Source organism: Xenopus laevis, chromosome 5L (assembly GCF_017654675.1).
Source record: "Xenopus laevis strain J_2021 chromosome 5L, Xenopus_laevis_v10.1, whole genome shotgun sequence".
Taxonomy (NCBI): Eukaryota; Metazoa; Chordata; class Amphibia; order Anura; family Pipidae; genus Xenopus; species Xenopus laevis.
The window spans coordinates 136,168,488-136,189,492 of record NC_054379.1 but is presented as its reverse complement, the minus strand read 5'-3'; the positions used below and the strand labels follow the sequence as shown (position 1 = coordinate 136,189,492).

Here is a 21,005-nt window from a genome sequence, read left to right as displayed (position 1 = left end):
ATGCGTCCGATTATATTTGTGAGGCATCTCTTGATGCAGCCCAAGTAGTATCGCGTACTTCAGCATTATCGGTGGCGGCACGCAGATCCTTATGGTTGAAACTCTGGTCAGCAGATCTATCATCAAAGAAATCTCTTACCACTCTACCATTTAAAGGAAAACTTCTGTTTGGATCTGATTTGGATAAAATTATTAGTCAAGCCACAGGGGGCAAGAGCACGCTCCTTCCCCAAAATAAACCTCGGTCTACTTTTCGGAAAGGACGATTTTTTCGTTCCCCACGCTACACCAAGACTTCAACTTCCAGGGACTTCCAGCCTCAGTCTTCAGGAAACAAAAATAGATTCCAGAATAAGTTCAAGAGCAACTGGCAGAACAGAAGAAACCAGGCAAAGCCGTCAGACAAGTCATCTTCAGCATGACTACCAAATCGATCTCAGTCTGCAACCTACAGTCGGGGCCAGGTTGCTTCACTTTCAAGAGGTTTGGCGAAGAACCACTCAGGATTCTTGGGTACAAAAAATTGTATCCCGAGGGTATCAGCTGGAGTTTTCTTCCATCCCTCCATCTCGATTTTTCATGTCAAGAGTGCCAACAGAACCACAAAAAAGACAAGCCTTTTTCGCAGTAGTACTCAATCTAGTACAAGAAAAAGTCATTGTACCTGTTCCCCCAAAGGAAAAATTTCGAGGGTTCTACTCAAACCTCTTCATTGTGCCAAAAAAGGATGGCTCCTTCAGACCAGTATTAGACCTAAAAAAGCTCAATACATTCATTCGACCAGCTCATTTCAAGATGGAATCCCTACGCTCAGTTATTGCCAGTATGAGACCGAACGAGTTCATGGCCGCACTAGATATCCGGGACGCGTATCTTCATATCCCGATTTTCCAAGTCCATCAGAAATACTTGAGGTTTGCTTACCTAGGACGACATTTTCAATTCGTAGCACTACCATTCGGCCTAACCTCGGCTCCACGGATCTTTACCAAGGTGATGGCAGCAGCGGCGGCTTCTCTCAGAGTACAAGGGATATCCATTACGCCCTATCTGGACGACATTCTTCTGAAGGCGCCATCTCACCAAGAAGCACAGAACAATCTGGCCCAAGTGATGCAATCACTGACAAGCTTGGGTTGGATAATCAATACCACAAAGTCAAAATTAGTTCCCAGCCAAAAACTAAAGTTTTTAGGTATGATTTTCGACACAAAGAAACAGAAAGTTTATCTGCCGCAAGACAGGATAGAGAGTATTTTAGCATTGGTACGACGTCTCACCAAGACTCCGAACACTACTGCTCGGTTTGCCATGAGAGTACTGGGATCCATGGTGGCCACAATAGAAGCGGTTCCCTTTGCGGCAGTTCCATCTCAGGGAATTACAATGGAACATTCTAACACAGTGGAACCGAACAAATCTGTCTCAGAGAATTGTTCTACTTCCCAAGACCAAGGTGTCATTGACATGGTGGCTGAACTGCAACAACCTGTCCAAAGGGAGAAACCTTGCAGATCCCCAATGGCGGATCCTCACCACGGACGCCAGTCTAAAGGGCTGGGGGCAGTGTTCGGCACACTCACAGCTCAGGGGATTTGGTCATCAGCAGAAACTCAACTGCCAATAAACATTCTAGAACTAAGAGCGGTGAGGAGGGCTCTCAGTTATTGGCAACAGATAATGAAGGGAATAGCCATCCGAGTTCAATCGGACAACGCGACAACGGTGGCTTACTTGAATCACCAAGGAGGTACTCGCAGTCGACAAGCACTCCAGGAAGTAAGCCAAATTCTGTCGTGGGCGGAAAAACACAATGCAACTCTATCCGCAATATACATTCCGGGCCTCGAAAATTGGGAAGCCGATTATCTGAGTCGACAGACATTGGATCCAGGAGAGTGGTCTCTAAAGCACGAAGTGTTCACCTTGATCACAGAAAGATGGGGAATTCCGGACATAGATCTTATGGCGTCAAGAGCAAACAGGAAGGTACAACAATTCATGTCTCGTTGCCGGGATCCTCTAGCACTCGCAGTGGATACCATGACGGCTCCATGGGAGTTCCAACTAGGCTACGCATTTCCCCCTCTGCCTCTGCTACCCAGGTTAATTCGAAGAATTCAAAGAGAAAATCACACAGTGATTCTAATAGCACCACACTGGCCTCGACGAGCATGGTTTTCCGATCTGATAAATCTGTCCAGAGAGGAGCCATGGCCACTACCGAATCTACCAGATCTACTATCTCAAGGCCCCATAGTACATCCCAACTCGAAGATGCTCAATTTGACGGCATGGCTATTGAGACCCTAGTGCTAAAACGAAAGGGGTTTTCTTCAGAGGTAATAAAGACCATGATAGCAGCAAGGAAACCAGTCTCGTCGAAGACTTATTACAGAGTGTGGCGTTGTTTCAAAGATTGGTGTGTTCAAAAAGGAATACCTTTTGAGGACTGTTCAATTCCTGGCATTTTAGAATTCCTTCAAGTTGGTTTGAATAAGGGACTGTCTCCGGCATCATTAAGATCCCAAGTATCAGCACTTTCGGTTCTGTTTCAAAGGAAGCTGGCAATTAATGCGGATATTCGAACATTTTTACAAGGAGCAACTCATATAGTTCCTCCATATAGAGATCCTCTTCCTCCGTGGGACCTGAATTTGGTGCTGTCGGCATTGCAGGGTCCTCCGTTTGAACCCTTGGCTTCCATTCCTATGGCGTGGCTTTCCTGGAAAGTGGCTTTTTTATTAGCTATTTCGTCAGCGCGCAGAGTATCCGAACTGAGTGCTCTATCATGTCAACCTCCCTTCTTGACATTTCATCAGGATCGAGCAGTTCTACGCACCATTCCTTCATTTGTACCCAAGGTCATATCGGATTTTCATATCAACCAAGACATCACAGTACCATCGTTCTGTCCTCATCCTAAATCAGCTAAGGAGATTGCCTTGCATGCCTTAGATCCTGTAAGAGCCATCAAGTTTTATTTAGACAGAACCAAAGAATTTCGAAAATCATCTTCATTGTTCATCATTCATTCAGGAATACGCAAAGGTTTTCCGGCATCTAAAACGTCCATATCCCGATGGATAAGAGAAACTATTAGACGCGCCTACGTGGCCAGAGGAAAAACTCCTCCAATACTCATCAGAGCCCATTCAACGAGAGGTGTCAGCACTTCATGGGCCTTCAGGAATCACGCCTCAGCCGAACAAGTTTGCAGAGCCGCAACATGGTCCTCTATCCATTCATTTACAAAATTCTATAAATTTGAGGTCTTTGCGGCATCGGATGCACGCTTCGGGAGGAAGGTATTACAGGCCGCGGTAGTTTAAAGACTTCGGCCTCGCTTCCTCCCTCCCTATTAGTTGGGACAGCTTTGGTATGTCCCCATGGTCCCTGTGTCCCACAGATATCTGCAAGAGAAAAGGGGATTTTGTGTTACTCACCGTTAAATCCTTTTCTCTTCAGCAGTCTGTGGGACACAGGGCATCCCGCCCAGGAAGCGATTCCTCAGACTGTTATTCGCCATCAAGTGGTTGTTGTATATAGTTATGGAGTTCTATTTCTTCTTGGTTAATTCAAAACTGAGCTCCCCTGCGGTGAGTAGGGGGTATAGCTTAAGGGGGCGGAGTCAGTTTTTGTTCTAGTGTCCTGCCTCCTGAAGGTAGAAGCTAAACCCCATGGTCCCTGTGTCCCACAGACTGCTGAAGAGAAAAGGATTTAACGGTGAGTAACACAAAATCCCCTTTTCTCAGTTTCAATGTTTGAGATCTTCTCTTTGCACTGTTTTCAGTTAAATATAGGGTTTAAATGATTTTCAAATCATCACATTACATTTTACACAGTGTCCCAAATTTTTGGTAAAAAAAAAAAAAAAAAGTTTGTCCCTGAACCTTCAGCTGAGGGAGCGGTAACCGTATAGAAAAATTGAGCAGACACTTTATTTATTCTAGTGCACTAGGATACAACCTAACGTGTTTTGTATAGATCGGATACTTAATCATAGGATGCCTATGATTAAGTATCCTATCGATACGAAACGCGTTAGGTTGTATCCTAGTGCACAAGAATAAATAAAGTACCTTTTAACTGAAAAGTCTGCCTGGAAGATTGGTCCTTGAGAGTTCCTGCTCAGTGTTTTCTTCTTATTCCCCCTCACCCCATTGGATTAGCAGAACACAATCATCAAGCCCATCCTCCTGGGCATCTGAAAGAGACTAGAGGTTAACTTGATCAGTTTTATCGCTTCTTCATATTTATATTTTTATCAATGCTGGATCAGCTGTTGGATTTATGTATACAGGTATGGAACCTGTTATCCAGAATGCTCAGGACCTGGGGCTTTCTGGATAATGTGGATCTTCATACCTTATGGGGCCTGTCGCCCTTAGAAAGTATTCCAAATTCTTTATTATCGTGTTAGTTGAGCAAAATAAACTTTATCCACACCATATTTGTTATTTAAATGTTGTTTATTTCAGTCTTGGTATACCTAATCATAGTAAGCAGGCAGGTGCCATTTTATGACAAAGCAAGTTGTGTAACCCAAAATCTTGGGTATGCACCAGAATGGGAGACGTAATGCCTATGCACGGTACCCTACAATTAGAGAGTGTGAGGAGGGAGGGGGAATGTAAGGAGTGCAGTGACATCTAGGAAGTACTGAATAGAAAGTGACTGCCCCGCCTCTATGCACGAGGCATAGGGGAGGGGCTGGCAATATATAATTGACAGCTGAAACTTTTAAATTAGCTTATAAAAGGTATGTACGTTTTAAAGGAAAAAAAAGAATGTGTTTCATGTTTCATTTGCATAGGGCTTTCATTATACAGCTTTTATGAGTGGATGATAGGTCCACTTTAAATCTACTAGAAAATCATGTAGACATTAAATAAACCTAATAGGCTGGTTTTGATTCCAATAAGGATTGATTATATCTTCGTTGGGATCATATACAAGGTACTGTTTTATAACTACAGAGAAAAAGGAAATAATTTTTAAAAATTTTGCATTATTTGGATAAAATGGAGTCTATGGGAGATGGCCTTTCCATAATTTGGATCTTTCTGGATAACGGGTTTCCGAATAACTGATCCTATACCTGTATAACAACTGTGCACTTGCCTTACAGCAACAGCAGCATCGTCGCCAGCAACAGGAACTAAAAGCACTGCAGCAGCACCAACAGCAGCAACAGAAATTACCTGGCTGGGGAAAAGTGAGCAAACCTACAGGCAACACAAAATCTCTCTTGGAGATCCAGCAAGAAGAAGCCCGACAGATGCAGAATAACCAACAGCAGCCTGTGCGGAATAGACCTGCGAATATATCTGTGCCCGTGGCACCTGTAGTAAATGTGAGCACTTTATTTGCTGTCATGGTCCCTTCTCTTGTGTGCCAAAATCAAATCAGTCTGCTGGTTGGCAGTGAAGCCACTTTTTTTGGCTGAATTTCAAAAAGAAGCAGCATTCCTTCAGAGAGTTCTACATTACATAGCACACATTCTTGAGTCTTTTCTGTCTTTTGTATTTTTTACTCTTAAGTAAAGTTCTGGTATCAATATTGACTGAAACTACCAACAAGACTAATGTATATGGGGCTTTTTTTTGTTACATCTCTTGATCTGGCACCGAGCAGTTAGTTTATTTAAAGAACTGAAAAAAATGTAAGTGTTTATCGACACTAACATCAATTTAGAAGCAGCAGTTGCAGCACAGAGCAACTATTAAGGAATTAGACACATATCATTTGGAAAAGCTGTGCTAACCACCATCCCTCTCTTCTATTTGGAAATCAATTTAGAGGCACATTTATCAAAGGTAGAATTCATGTAAGTTTTTAAAAACTCCCCTAAACTCCCATAAATTGTGAAATTCGAGCAATCTTAAATTATTTAAAAAATTTAATTTTTTAAACTCGGATGAATGGAATCAACCCAAAAACTTAAATCTAATTTGTTTTGAACTATAAAAACTCGATTAGAGTTTTTTCCCTGAAAAAAGCTTGAATGTCAGGAAGGCTGCAAACTCAGAATTGATCCCTGGACCTCTCCCATTGACTCAAACAGCAATTCGGCAGGTTTTAGGTGGCGAATAGTTGAATTCAGGTTCTTAAAGAGCCAGAGTATGAGAAATCTCAATATAAAAAAAAAAAACTTTAAAGCGATACTGTCATGGGAAAAACATTTTTTTTTCAAAATGAATCAGTTAATAGTGCTGCTCCATCAGAATTCTGCACTGAAATCCATTTCTCAAAAGAGCAAACAGATTTTTTTATATTCAATTTTGAAATCTGACATGGGGCTAGACATATTGTCAATTTCCCAGCTGCCCCAAGTCATGTGACTTGTGCTCTGATAAACTTCAATAACTCTTTACTGCTGTACTGCAAGTTGGAGTGATATCACCCCCTCCCTTTCCCGCCCCCCAGCAGCCAAACAAAAGAACAATGGGAAGGTAATCAGATAGCAGCTCCCTAACACAAGATAACAGCTGCCTGGTAGATCTAAGAACAACACTCAATAGTAAAAACCCATGTCCCACTGAGGCACATTCAATTACATTGAGAAGGAAAAACAGCAGCCTCCCAGAAAGCATTTCTCTCCTAAAGTGCAGGCACAAGTCACATGACTTGGGGCAGCTACAAAATTGACAAAATGTCTAGCCCCATGTCAGATTTCAAAATTGAATATAATTGAATGTGCCTCAGTGGGACATGGGTTTTTACTATTGAGTGTTGTTCTTAGATCTACCAGGCAGCTGTTATCTTGTGTTAGGGAGCTGCTATCTGATTACCTTCCCAGTGTTCTTTTGTTTGGCTGCTGGGGGGGCGGGAAAGGGAGGGGGGTGATATCACTCCAACTTGCAGTACAGCAGTAAAGAGTTATTGAAGTGTATCAAGTGTTTGCTCTTTTGAGAAATGGATTTCAGTGCAGAATTCTGCTGGAGCAGCACTATTAACTGATTCATTTTGAAAAAAAATGTTTTTGCCATGACAGTATCCCTTTAAAAATTTACATTTTCAAGTCAGCCCCTTGATAAATCAGCCCCTTAAACTACAAGTTCAGCAAATAAAATTCACTTCTTATATATTATGACTTATTCTTTTATATTTTTGTAATTTCTTTGCACTTTATATTATAGAATCACATTAGCAGCACCAATGTTGGAGGTTCTGGAAGCTCAGTATGGGGATCTTTAAATAACAACTTAAGTCCTCAGTGGTCATCTGACTCCATGAGCAGCATCTGGAGTAGCGCAGAAGTAAAGGGTTCCAGTGTCGGTTTCTGGGATGATGCAGTGAAGGAGGTCGCCCCCCGAAATGCCACCAGCAAGAGTAAGAACAATGCCAGGTATGAGATATTTCTAAAGGACTCTTTGCTTTGAAATCTGCAGATCACTGGAAGCTTGACTGCTGGGGGGCTATAGAATGTAGCAAATACTATAATAACTAGGGATGTATCTAATCCACTATTTTGGATTCGGCCGAATCCTTTGTGAAAAATTTGCCCAAATACCGAACCGAATCCTTATTTGCATATGCAAATTAGGGTTGGGAAAGGGAAAACATTTTTTACTTCCTTGTTTTGTAACAAAAATAATAATAGTAATAGTAATGCATCCCTAACAATAACCTGCACTAAATTTTGGTTCAAGGACATCAAACCCGTGATTCTGCCTTGGATACAGCCAAATCTACTGGAAATCATATCATACCAAAAATTATAGAAATCACAACCGTATACCTTTAACAGATACCAGTGTCCCTTCTGTGCTCCGCTACAGCCCCTATGCTAGTTACACAAAAGAAAATGTGATCACAGGTATGAGACTGGTTATCCAGAATGCTTGGGAACTGGGGTTTTCTGGATAACAGATCTTTCTGTAATTGGGATCTTCATCCCTTATGTCTACTACAGAATCTTGTAAACATTAAATAAACCCAAAAGTCTTTCCTCCCCACCCCCCAATAAGGATTCATTATATCGCAGCTGGGATCAAGTACAAGGTACCGTTTTATTTACAGAGAAAAAGCAAATAATTTTTAAAAATTCTTTGCTTATAACGGAGTTGAATCCTTCCAGCCAGCATTATTGTTAGCCTAGGATAATTACTAGTGAGAATATCATAATGAATTTCTTACTTTTTACGTTTCCTACTGTTCTTTCTGTTGAATGGTCTTAAAGAGGTTGTTCACCTGAATTAACTTTTACTGTGTAGAGAGTGATATTCTGGGACATTTTGCAATTGATTTTTATTTCATAATTTGTGGGTTTTTTATTTAGCTTTTTTTTCAGCAGCTCCAGTTTGCAGTTTCAGCAAGCTGGTTGCTAGGGTGAAAATTACCCTAGCAACCATGCATTTATTTGAATAGGAGAGTGGGATATGAATAGTGGAAAGATAAGTAATGAAGAGTAGCAATAACAATACATTTGTAGCTTTACAGAGCATTTGTTTTTTAGATGGGGTCAGAGTTAGAGTTAAAAAATAATTTGAAAACTAGAGAAAAAAAATGGACAATTGAAAAGTTGCTTAGAATTAGCCATTCTATAACATACTAAAATTAAATTTAAAGTAGTGATGCACCAAATCCCCTTTTTTGGATTCGGCTGAATCCTTCGTGAAAGATAGGGGTGGGAAGGGGAGAACATTTTTACTTCCTTGTTTTGTGACAAAAGTCACATGATTTTCCTCCCCACCCCTAATTTACATTTGCAAATTAGGATTTGGTTCAGACAGGCAAATGGATTTGACAGAATCCTGCTGAAAAAGGCCAAATCCCGAACCGAATCCTGGATTCGGTGCATCCCTAATTTAAAGGTGAACCACCCCATTAAAGTATAGGCAGTTTGCTACCTTTTCAAAGTATGTGAACCTTTTTACAGTGCTTTCATGTTCTAATGCATTTCAACAAATCAGAACATGAAGGCCATATAATAAACTGATAGTGTGGACGTCTGAAAACATAAATCAGGGCAACGTGAGTTTGTTCATTAAAATTCAGTCACTGGTGGAGAAGCTTAAGTTAGAAATTCCGTTGTAACGTGTTTACTTTTTTTCTATTGCTTTTTAAATACTGTTATATTGGGTTACTCTTTTTCATCCAAAAAAACCTCTGGTATTTACCTTATTAAAGCGCTCTCTGGAGAAGGAGGGATGGGTTTATGCCAAGGTCTGCACAAGGGACAAAGCTGAATATGAAAAACAGCAATTTTCTCTTCTGGTTGCCAGCCTTGCAGGTTGCCCGGTGCACTTAATTATAGTACAGCATTGCAATGCCTACCAGTATTTCCCCAAACTGCATTAACAGAGCGCTGAAGTTAAAATAAGCTAATGGCAAAAGGGAAAGTTGTGTTCACTGCTAAACATGTTTAAATGTGAACCCAGGGGGTGCGATGAGGGTACAACCACATAATACATGCAGAAAACAGAAATAGAGCCTCTGCGCTCAGCCATACCAAAATGTTTTACATTTTGTACTAAATTGTCCCATCTGTTAAACTCTATATATAATGGGATTCTGTCATGATTTTTATGATGTGGTTTTTATTTCTAAATTATACTGTTTACACTGCAAATAATTCACTGTACAATATAAAATGTCATTCCTAAACCAGCAACTGTATTTGTTTTTTTAGTTATAATATTGGTGTGTCGGCAGCAATCTCAGGTCATTTGCCTGGTCATGTGCTTTCAGAAAGAGCCAGCACTTTAGGATGGAACTGCTTTCTGACAGCCTGTTGTTTCTCCTACTCAATGTAACTGTAATGTGTCGCAGTGAGACCTGGATTTTACTATGAGTGCTGTTCTTAGATCTACCAGGGAGCTGTTATCTTGTGTTAGGGAGCTGTTATCTGGTTACCTTCCCACTGTTCTGTTGTTAGGCTGCTGGGGGGAAAGAGTGGGGGTTGATATCACTCCAACTTGTAGTACAGCAGTAAAGAGTGACTGAAGTTTATCAGAGCACAAGTCACATGACTGGGACAGCTGGGAAAATGACAGTCTAGACCCCTGTCAGATTTCGAAATCGAAATAAAAATCTGTTTGCTCGAATTCAGTTTGAATAATTCACAATTCGAATTTGAGAGTTTTGACCAAAAAAAATTAGAAAATTTAAATTTTCACTTCGACCCTTAAAGGGCATGTAAAGGCAAATAAATAAAATCCAATTTTTACTTTCATTAAAATGAAACCTATCTCCAATAAACTTTAATTAGAAAATGCGTACCTGACCCTAACTGCTGAGCAGGGAAACAATCATACTTATGAACAGCAGGGGGAGCCCCCGCCTTACTTCCCAGCCATGCAGAACTCAAGCAGCTTTGTTTGTTTACCTGTAGAGCAGTCGGCAACTGTGTAGAGATTTGTATTGGATTTTATTTTTTCCTTTACATCCCCTTACGGTTTCCAACTACAACTGCAGGGACAAAGATCATGGAGCCAGATTTAAACAAATAACTGTGATTCTATTTGGAGGATTATTTTGCTGCAGCCACTGGTTCTGGAGAGTTGGAGAAAGTTTGTATTAAACAATACAAAAACTAAAATCCACATTAGATTACATGACAACACAGGACTCGGTGCAGTCTGAATATTCTGATTATTAATCAGTCTTGCTGTATCGGCTTCTGGCAGATATTATTTGGTTTGAGCTGTTTTGATAATTTGAGGATCCCTAAGCAACAGCCCAGACCACACTGAGCATGTGCACAGTCTTGGTCTTGCAAAGATGTTTAACAAAGTTACAAGACGATAACCCTCTGTGGCCAACTTTGAAAGCATAAATCATTTTTTTATTGGGCTTCTGGTGCAGTAAGTTCATGTTTGTTTTGTATACAAAATACAGCATTTCTTGCCTTATTCTATTTTAGACTTTATTTCCCCTTTAATAAATCTTCCCCTAAGCTTCTGGTGTGTATGGCTATCATTATCTTTTATCACAGTACAAATGTAACATCAATATTTTCTGTCTCCACAGTAAATCAGCCGGATCCAACAGCCGTCAAAGCAAGAAAGTAGAGCAAGAAGAGAAGTTGCTCAGACTTTTCCAGGGTGCAAACAAGTGCCAGGATGGTTTCACCCTGTGGTGTGAACAGACAATGCATGCAATCAACACTGCACACAGTCTGGATGGTGAGTGATTACTTTTATTCTGCATTTAACATCCCTGATCAAACTGATTCATAGCACCAAGAAGCCTTAGAGAAAGGTATTATGAAAAGGGTTGGTCACCTTTAAATGAACTTTGAATATGATACAGAGATTAATATTCTGAAACAATCTGAGATTGGCTTTCGTGATTTGTGGTTTAAATTATTTAGCTTTTTATTCTGAAGCTCTCCAGATGCAATTTCATAAACCTGGTTGCTAGGTTTCAAATGACCCTTGCAACCATGCATTGATTTGAATAAGAGACTGGAATATGGATAGGAGAGGTGCTGAATAGAAGGATGAGGAATAAAAAGCAGCAATAACAATACAGTTGTAGCCTTACAGAAACATTTATTTTTAGATGGGGTCAGTGAACCCCATTTGAAATCTGGAAATAGTCAGAAGAAGGAAAATAATTAAAAAAATAAACAATGACAACCAATTGAAAAGTTGCTTAGATTGGCCATACTATAACATATTAAAAGTTAACGTAAGGGTGAACCACCACTTTAAAGAGGCTGTTCCAAGAGTGGAGGTTCCTGCTCTGGGCTCAGATAATGCTACAACGTATATTCCCTTTAGGGTTTATTTAATGCCTGTGCTCAGGACACCTCAATCCTCTAGGACCACCTCTATACAGTTCATGGAACGCTAAAGGAACATTTTTGTAAAAGTGTCAGGAGCTTCTCTAGTAAATATGATAGTTTTGCTGGGAATACGTTAGGATGCAGTAGTTTATATTCATATATAATACACAAGAGCCATGAATATCCTGTAAATTATATCCTTATAAACGGTGACTAGTGATGTCATGAGTTATATACGGTGAGAAGTGATGTAATTTGTCACATGACTCCTAAAACTTGTGTATTACAATAAATAAAGTACCCCTTGTTGGAAAATGAGGATATTAGAAGTAACCTCGGAGTTCCATGACCTGTATAAAAGCATGGAACTCCTCTGTGACTTATAATATCCTTATATTTTACAATAGTGGTTACTTTATTCACTAGATAACATACCCTACCCATTCATCTTTGGGGATACTACTTCTGTAAGTCTTTATCCACGTATTATTTTGTTGTTGTTTCTCTCCATTTATTGTATCAAGATTGTCTCTTCTGGTTTTACCTGTTCATTTCTGAATGGCATTCTTCACATTTATGTCCAGTAATTACGTTCAATCTCCATTTGTGATGCTGCTACTTTTTCCCCTTCCACACACAGTGCCCACGTTTGTGTCGTTCTTGCGTGAAGTGGAGTCTCCATACGAGGTACATGATTATGTCCGTGCCTATCTTGGAGATACCCCGGAAGCAAAGGATTTCTCAAAACAGTTTATTGAGCGCCGGACAAAGCAGAAAACCAGTCAGCCGCGTCCTCAACAGGTACTACGCTGGCTGATCTGTTTAAAAGCTTGGTGTTTCTGATCAGTGATCGCGATAAATATCATAATTCTGCTTTTAGGATGTAGCCTGGGTCACATGCCAGACAAGTCAAGCTAATTCTCAACAAACAACACTAGAGGCTGCACAATGCGCAGGACGCAAGAAAAAGAAGCAGAAGATGGTTCGAGCTGATCCCAGTTTGCTAGGTAAGAGTCTCTGCCAGGGGAAAGTTGTGTTTTTTTCACTAGTACATCACATTTACCGCTGTTTCTATGTCCTGAATTTTTATAACAGAAAGGGATTCTGTCATGATTTTTATGATGTAGTTTTTATTTCTAAATTAACTGTTTTACACTGCAAATAATTCACTCTACAATATAAAATTCATTCCTAATCCAACAAGTGTATTTTTTTTAGTTGTAATATTGGTGTGTAGGCGCCATCTCAGGTCATTTTGCCTGGTCATGTGCTTTCTGAAAGAGCCAGCACTTTAGGATGGAACTGCTTTCTGGCAGGCTGTTATTTCTCCTACTTAATGGAACTGAATCAGTCTCAGTGGGACATGGATTTTTACTATTGAGTGCTGTTCTTAGATCTACCAGGGATCTGTTTTCTGTTTACCTTTCCATTGTTCTGTTAGGTGGGGGAAAGGTAGGGTGGTGATATCATTCAAACTTGCAGTAAAGAGTGACTGATGTTTATCAGAGCACAAGTCACATGACTGGGGGCAGCTGGGAAATTGACAATATGTCTAGCCCCATGTCAGATTTCAAAATTAAATATAAAAAAATCAGTTTGCTCTTTAGAGAACAGATTTCAGTGCAGAAGTCTGCGGGAACAGCACTATTAACTGATTCATTTTGAAAAAAAAAACTAAAACATTTTTTTCCCATGACAGTATCTCTTTAATGTCCAAAGAGCTCTGTTTAGGAGGTCATTATTGCCTCAATGTCCTGTGAATATCTCCACCTGATCCATAGCTAATACAGTTTGTTGCCTCTCATCTTACATTCATTTAGCTGTTGCCTGTATATATAGTACTATTTCGATGTCATTTCTCTCTTCACATCATTTGCAAATGAATGCATTAAATGTATCTGCATGATAGGCCCCCATTGCAGTCAGGCCTTCTGTAACTCTAGTTTAGGTGAACTTATTTTATCTTTATTTTGTTTTAGGCTTTTCTGTGAATGCTTCTTCGGAGAGACTGAACATGGGAGAGATTGAATCTCTGGACGATTACTGATCATCATGTAGGGGTTGGGGGAAACCCCCACCCCCACCCCTTCCATCGGCTTCTCTGGAGGGAGGAAGCTGAATTCAACTCCACCTGTCCCCCCAACACACACTCTTAAGGTCTTGCTGGGGTCATCACGGGGCAACCTCCGGCAGCTGCAGAGCTTCCCTATCCCTTCAATTTGCCGCAACTTGATGGGGTTGTTACCTCAGCAGATAAAGAGTGAGTTAAGGGGAACTTACCCTCCTCCATCACAGTACCACTGGGTCTCGTTTCAGAGACTTGTACGGTCTGTTAATTTACCACCGTTATTAGGTGGAGAGAGGAGGCTTATGGGTGGGACTTTGAATCTTCCCCTCACTGCCTTGTGGGGTGTAGCTCTGTGGATTTAGTGACAGGGCATGTATGGAACTTTAACTTTCAGCTCTACCAATGCACACAGTGAATTGCTACTCTCTGCACTACTGGAGAACGTGTAGGCATAAAGCTGATGGGATATGTATCCCTTCTGTCCTTACACTGACCTGTCCACTTTCCAGTCCCCCCACCCATACCTTTTCATCAGCTTTATGTTTCTTAAAGGGGTTGTTCACCTTTTGGACAATAAAACTTATTTCACTGCCCATGTCATAAACGTTTTTCTAATTTATCGTTATTGCTTAAAATGTTTGCTTTCATGCAATAATAGTGGATTGTCTCTGCAAAAATCTCGGTTCTCTCCTCTGTGATTGTGGGACAGGCTATGTGTAAGAGATGGTTACTTAGTTTTTATTCAGCAGCTCTCCAGTTTGCAATTTCAGAAATCCAGTTGCGAGGGTCCAAATGACCAGCACAAAGATTTTAGTGGGAGCACTTACCGGACATCCACATGCTTCAGCGTGCTAAACGTCCACCGCCATCCCATGTAGTGAGTCCATGTCCTTAGTAGATACAAATAGTGGAGCACCGAAGAAGCTGGTTTAAAATAGTAAAAATTTAATTAAAGGACATTAAAATATCCAAAATTACAGCAGCTTCTGATGAAGTGGCAGGGTGCCACAAAACTCGTCAAGCTGTAATTTTGGATATTTTAATGTTCTTTAACTAAATTTTGACTTTTTTACTATTTTAAACCGGCTTCTTCGGTTCTCCGCTATTTGTATCTACTAGGGTCCAAATGACCCTAGCAACCATGCATTGATTTGAATATGAATAGTAACAAAAAGACGAGTAACAAAAAGTAGCAAAAACAATACATTTGTAACATTACAGGGCATTTATTTTTTTTTAGATGGGGGTCAGTGACCCCATTTGAATGCTGAAAAGAGTAAGAAGGCAAATAATTCAAAAACTATAAAAAAAAATAACCAATTGAAAAGTTGCTCTCTCCTGCTTCATTAGGATATCTTTGATCCGATTGGCTGAATCTTGCCAGCCAATGGAGTTGAAGATATGTAAATGAAGCAGGAGAGAAGGGGCATGTGCAGTGCAGATTCAGTGGTGAACTTGTTTATTTGGCAGCCTGCATCTCTTACACAGAGTGTGTCGGCGAACCCATAAAAGAGAAGAGAACTGAGAGAGTTTTTGCAGAGATGATCCATCACTTCTGTGGTATGTGTCTCTGAAAGCAAACATTTTAAGTAATAAAGATAAATTACCAAAACGTTTGACATGAGCTGTTAAATTGGCTTTATTGTCCACAATGTAAACAACCCATTTAAGAGACTTTGGAAAATGTGGCAGAGGGGGGCAGCGGGAGACAAGCACTCCTTTCGTATGTACAGTTTGTTGCAACTATGTATATAATTTTGGGGCTGTTTGATGGATTCTAGCCGATATCGCTCCCTCTGCTTTGTATATCCATTTACAGATACAGAAAAGGTGTGGGTGGGAGGAAGCACACTTACGTTTACACCACTCCCAGATGACTTCAAAAGTTTTGCCCCAGTGTGCAGTGACTTGGGGGGAGCCCAAGCCTGACCTCAATAAATTGCTGGTTGTATTATATCACATATCTGATTTGGATGCCTTATTGCTTGGTGAATGCCGGGTTGGTGCAGAGAAGCATCAGATGTCTGAGATATACACCATCTTCCTCCATCCAATATGGACAATCGAACTGACACCCTCACCCTATTTCCACCAAAGCTTTACTAAAGCTGCTGGCTTCAGTCAGTCAGTCTGCCTCCTTAGGCCATGCTGATCCTAGGGCCACCCGAATATTTTGCCTTTTTTTGACGACTAACTGAATTCTATGGGTTATTGTGCATGCAAATCAAACAAATTAAATGAAGACTACTACCTTTTGGTTGCCTTTACCCAGGTGGATATAAGATGATGCAGCTCAGGAGAACAAAGTCATAATACATAAATATGGATTTTTTTTGCTTTATATTATAGTTTAAATTAATCAAAAAGCTCCTAGAGACATAACTGTATTAAAAACCTAATTTATTTTACACCTTACTAGCACTCAAAGGTTATTTCTTTCCCCTCCATTCTGGGTTTGGTGTGTTCTGTGATTCACTTGTGCCGACAGTTTGGCAAAGGAAGCCCATCATTTCTCTAGTATGTGATATTATTGGTGTTCCTCACGCTTCCTTCCTATACAGTGTGGGACATGCTAGAATGGAATTCCTTGCAAGAGTCTGCTTTAAAGATCAGCCTTTAAACTCGGCGCTCAGGCTGGAGTTGCTTTCAGTCAGTGTTGGGTGGGACTGAGCAACCAATATGTAAATTAGCTGCCTTAGATCCCCAGGACCGGTAACATCAAAAAAAAAAAAAAAAAATGAAAAATACATTGTATATAACGGAAAAAAAAGACACATTTAACTTTAAAATTGCAAAGTCTGTATTAAGAAATAATTTACCGATACTCTGCTTGCGCTCCTCTTCAGTGAAGGCGACGATTCATTGCGCGACGCTCCATTTCTTCCCCCTGCCTTCTATAGGAGATAGCCAGGGATGAGAAATTGATCGCTGCACGATGGATCGTCACTGTGTCACCTTTTCTGAAGAGGAGCGCAAGCAGAATATCGGTAAGTTATTTCTTAATAAAGACTTTGCGATTTTTAAAGTTAAATATGTCTTGGTATTTTTTTTTAGTTATATACAAACAAATTTTCGATGTTAATGGTCCTAAACACACTGGACAAAATGCTGTTAAGTCTTGAGAAAGGTCCCTGGGCACACTGACTTGGCAATCTAATAAACAGCATTTTGTGTTTCATATTATGACCACCCTTGAGTTTTCCATTATTAAAGGGGTGGCTCACCTTTAAGTTAAATTTTAGTATGTTATAGAATGGCCAATTCTGAGCAACATTTCAATTGGTCTTCATTATTTATTTTTTAAAGGTTTTTTTTTCATTATTTCCAGCTTTCAAATCCCCATCTAAAAAAACAAATGCCCTGTAAGGCTACAAATGTATTAATTTTGCTACTTTCTCCTTGATCTGCTTGGGGGACACAGGAATAATGGGTATAGCTTGCACCATTAGGAGGCAGGACACAACAAAAAAAGAGCAAACTAATCCCTCCTCCTCCTGCTATACCCCAGCTCCTAGGCGGAGCCAGGCCAGTTTTTCGTTGTGTCCTCAGGAGGTTAGGACATAGTCTCCAATCAGGAGTTAGATTTTATTTTTCTATTACTTTATTTTATTTACTACACACATTGAGGCTGGAATGGGCATCCACACGGTGTGCTTTGCTTTCATTTCCTACCTCCAACTGGATGTCTCCAGGGTCTATTGTGCCCTGCGTTCCCTTTTCACTGCTACCGGCACTTCCCTGCGCCTGGTTTTTAGCCTCAGCATGGGTGACTAGGGCTATGAAGTCCTGGTCAGATGCTCTATGCCGAGCTATTTTCTCTTGGAACTCTCCAGACTTGCTACTCAGATCAAAGAGGCCAGTGACTACCTATGTGAGGCGTCTCTATTCAGCTCAGGTGATAGGCCGATCCTCCGCACTTGCGGTGGACGTTTTGGAGGTAAGCCAAGACCCTCCTGGGAATCCCGTAAACCCTTATGTTAACCAGCCAGCAAGCCTGCATCAGCATGACGGCTGCCCCTTCAGCGAATCAACTGTATGGGGGAAGACTGCGGTGCTTTGCAGATGCATGGACCATCATGATTCTGGGTACACAAGGTGGTGACTCGGGGTTACCACTTAGAGTTCTCTTCTCCCCCGCCTCAGTGCTTCTTCATGTCCAGGCTCCCCCAAGAACTGCCCAAGGTCCAAGCACTCCTAGACGCTATCGACAACCTCCTACGGTCAGACGTCATCATACCGGTTCCACCCGGAGAGACATTCAAGGGCTATTATTCCAACCTGTTTGTAGTCCCCAAAAAGGATGGATCTGCCCGTTCAATTCTGGATCGAGGAAGTTCAGCACACGGTCTCTGGTCCCCCACAGAGCAACGTCTCCACATAAATCTCCTGGGGATTTGGGCCATTCGTCTAGCCTTATCCCACTGGCAGCATCAACTAGTGGGTCAGGCGATAAGAATCCAATCCAACAATGCCACAGCAGTAGCCTATGTCAATCACCAAGACATCACAAGAAGCAGAAGTGCACTAAACGAGATTGGACTCCTCTTTCGCTGGGCAGAGACTCACTATGCACATCTATCCGCGATCTACATTCCGGGACTTCTCAATTGGGAGGCGGACTTTCTCAGCAGACAGTCCCTAGACCCAGGCGAGTGTTTTCTAAAGGATGACACTTTTCTACAACTCACTCAAAAATGGGGAACTCCAGAAGTCGACCTCATTTCATCCCGCCACAACCCAAAGGTGCCGCTTTTCGCGCGCTGCAGGGACCCTCTGGCGCTAGCAGCGGATGCCCTCACGGTTCCCTGTGACTTCCAGCTCGCATACGCCTTCCCTTCTCTGCCCCTTCTTCCCAGAACGATCAAGAAGTTGCAGAGGGAGCAAACCACTCTCATCCTCATCGCCCCCAGCTGGCCTCGTCGCGCCTGGGTCTCGGACCTAGTAAGCTATCCGTGGACTCTTCCGGTCATTCCAGATCTTCTTTCTCAAGGACCAATTCGACATCCATGCCCAGCCAATCTCAGATTGACGGCGTGGCTATTGAGACCGCAATCCTGAAAAATAAGGGTTTCTTGGACGATGTGATCCTCACTATGTGCTTGTAAGCCAGTCTCTGCCAAAACCTACCACCGGGTCTGATCTACCTACCACCAGTGGTGCCAGAGTCACAGAGCGGACCTCCTACGTTTCTCCATCGCAAACATCCTGGCTTTCCTGCAAGAGGGGCGTTCCATGGGGCTATCCCTGGGATCACTAAAATTCCAGATCTCAGCCCTGTCTATCCTGTTTCAGAGGCGACTTGCCTTACATTCAGATGTCGGGACCTTCCTACAAGGGGTGTCCCACGTTAGGCCCCCCGTTCGGTCCCCTGTTCCGACTTGGGACCTTTCTCTTGTGCTACGATCCCTTCAACGACCTCCCTTTTAGCCCTTATCTTCCGTCTCTCTTTAATGGCTCACATGGAAGACTGTTTTCCTGATGGCCATCGCATCAGCTCGCAGGGTATCGGAGATGTCTGCTCTTTCCTGCAGATCTTTCCTCACCTTTCACCAGGACAGGGTGGTTCTCCGCACTATTCCATCCTTTCTTCCCAAGGTGGTTTCTTCCTTCTCCACTTAAACCAAGAGATCCCTAAGGAAGTGGCCCTCCACTCTCTGGATCCGGTTCGGGCCCTAAAGTACTACCTACATTGAGTTGAAGGCGTCCGTAAGGTAGACTCCCTATTCGTCATTCCCTCGGGTCCACGCCAGGGCTCCCCTGCCACCAAGGCAACCATATCCCGTTGGATCAAGCAGGCCATCCAGTGGGCCTACACAGCTCAGGGATTAAGCCCCCCCAGCTAGACTCAAGGCTCATTCTACCAGAGGGATGAGTACGTCCTCGGCTTTCCGGAATCAGGCCTCAGCTGAACAGTTGTGCAAGGCTGCCACATGGACTTCTATCCATACTTTTGGAAAATTCTACCATTTTGATACCTTTGCAGTATCTGACACCCGCTATGGCAGGAAGGTACTCCAAGCCGTGGTGGCTAGTTCCACATAGGCCTCTACCTCCCGCCCGTATTCCTTGGGACAGCTTTGGTATGTCCCCATTGTTCCTGTGTCCCCCCAAGCAGACCAAAGAGAAAAGGAGATTTTGTGTACTCACCGTTAAATCTCTTTCTCTCCAGTCGCTTGGGGACACAGGACTTCCCTCCCTGGTGAGGCCTTCACGTGTACTTTCAGACATGGTTTCTCATGCATTCCTTTTTCATTGTATATAGTTATTAAAGCTTCATGTTTATTGGTAACCTCCTGTTCCATGCTTTGGTACAAACTGGCCTGACTCCGCCTGGGAGCTGGGGTATAGCAGGAGGAGGAGGGATTTGTTTGTTCTTTTTTTGTTGTATCCTGCCTCCTAGTGGTGCAAGCTATACCCATTGTTCCTGTGTCCCCCAAGCGACTGGAGAGAAAGAGATTTAACGGTGAGTATACAAAATCTCCTTTTTTTTTATTACTCATCTTTCTATTTAAGCCTCTCCTATTCATATTCCATTCTCTTATTCAAATCAATGTATGGTTGCTAGGGTAATTTGAACCCTAGCAACCATATTGCTGAAATTACAAACTACTGAATAAAAAGCTAAATAACTCAAACACAAAATAAAATTGTTTCAGAATATCACTCTCTACATCATACTAAAAGTTAATTTAAAGGCAAACAACCACTTTAACCTTATGTTGTATCGGTCATTAAAGGACAAAGCTGTTCTTTGCCCCAGTTCAAAGTAATTTGTTTAGGGATACAATGAAACCAAAATCACACTTTTTTGTAGGATTCCATTGGGTGGAACACTTAGTAGCATGACCATAAATCTTTTTGCAATGACTTCAGTGCACCCCCGAATGATGTTTGGCTGAGTGAGTGTTTTTATGAGAACCAAGTAATACTATTTAGTTGTGATGAATTGATAGAACTGACAGTGCACAGTAGTTTGACTCAATACATGGAGAATTTGAACTGTTAATATTATATGAGGTTAGTGCCCTCATTCCATTTCACGTGCATATACAGAATTGGGGTGTCTGCGCAGAGAAAAATGAATGGACTAAAGCGACGGCTCCTTCAGAGTGCCATAGGACAGAACAGTGATAAGTATGTTTATAGGACCGAGCCATTTAAGATCCAGTTCAGGCTACGTGAGAAGGTAAATCCTTTTTT

At 41.7% G+C, this 21,005-nt stretch overlaps 1 protein-coding gene across 7 annotated transcripts in view; it reads left to right on the top strand.

The window, feature by feature from the left end:
* Positions 1 to 16,220, top strand: part of gigyf2.L (GRB10 interacting GYF protein 2 L homeolog) — a 101,346-nt gene extending 85,126 nt beyond the window's left edge. For all 7 annotated transcript variants that reach the window (XM_041563449.1, XM_041563448.1, XM_041563447.1 and 4 more), the window contains 6 exons: positions 5,132 to 5,356; positions 7,143 to 7,351; positions 10,978 to 11,132; positions 12,378 to 12,538; positions 12,618 to 12,744; positions 13,717 to 16,220. In XM_041563449.1, coding sequence (XP_041419383.1) covers positions 5,132 to 5,356; positions 7,143 to 7,351; positions 10,978 to 11,132; positions 12,378 to 12,538; positions 12,618 to 12,744; positions 13,717 to 13,784 — 945 coding nt within the window. In that variant the 3' untranslated portion in view covers positions 13,785 to 16,220. The remainder of the gene's footprint in view (positions 1 to 5,131; positions 5,357 to 7,142; positions 7,352 to 10,977; positions 11,133 to 12,377; positions 12,539 to 12,617; positions 12,745 to 13,716) is intronic.
* Positions 16,221 to 21,005: the final 4,785 nt, after the last annotated feature.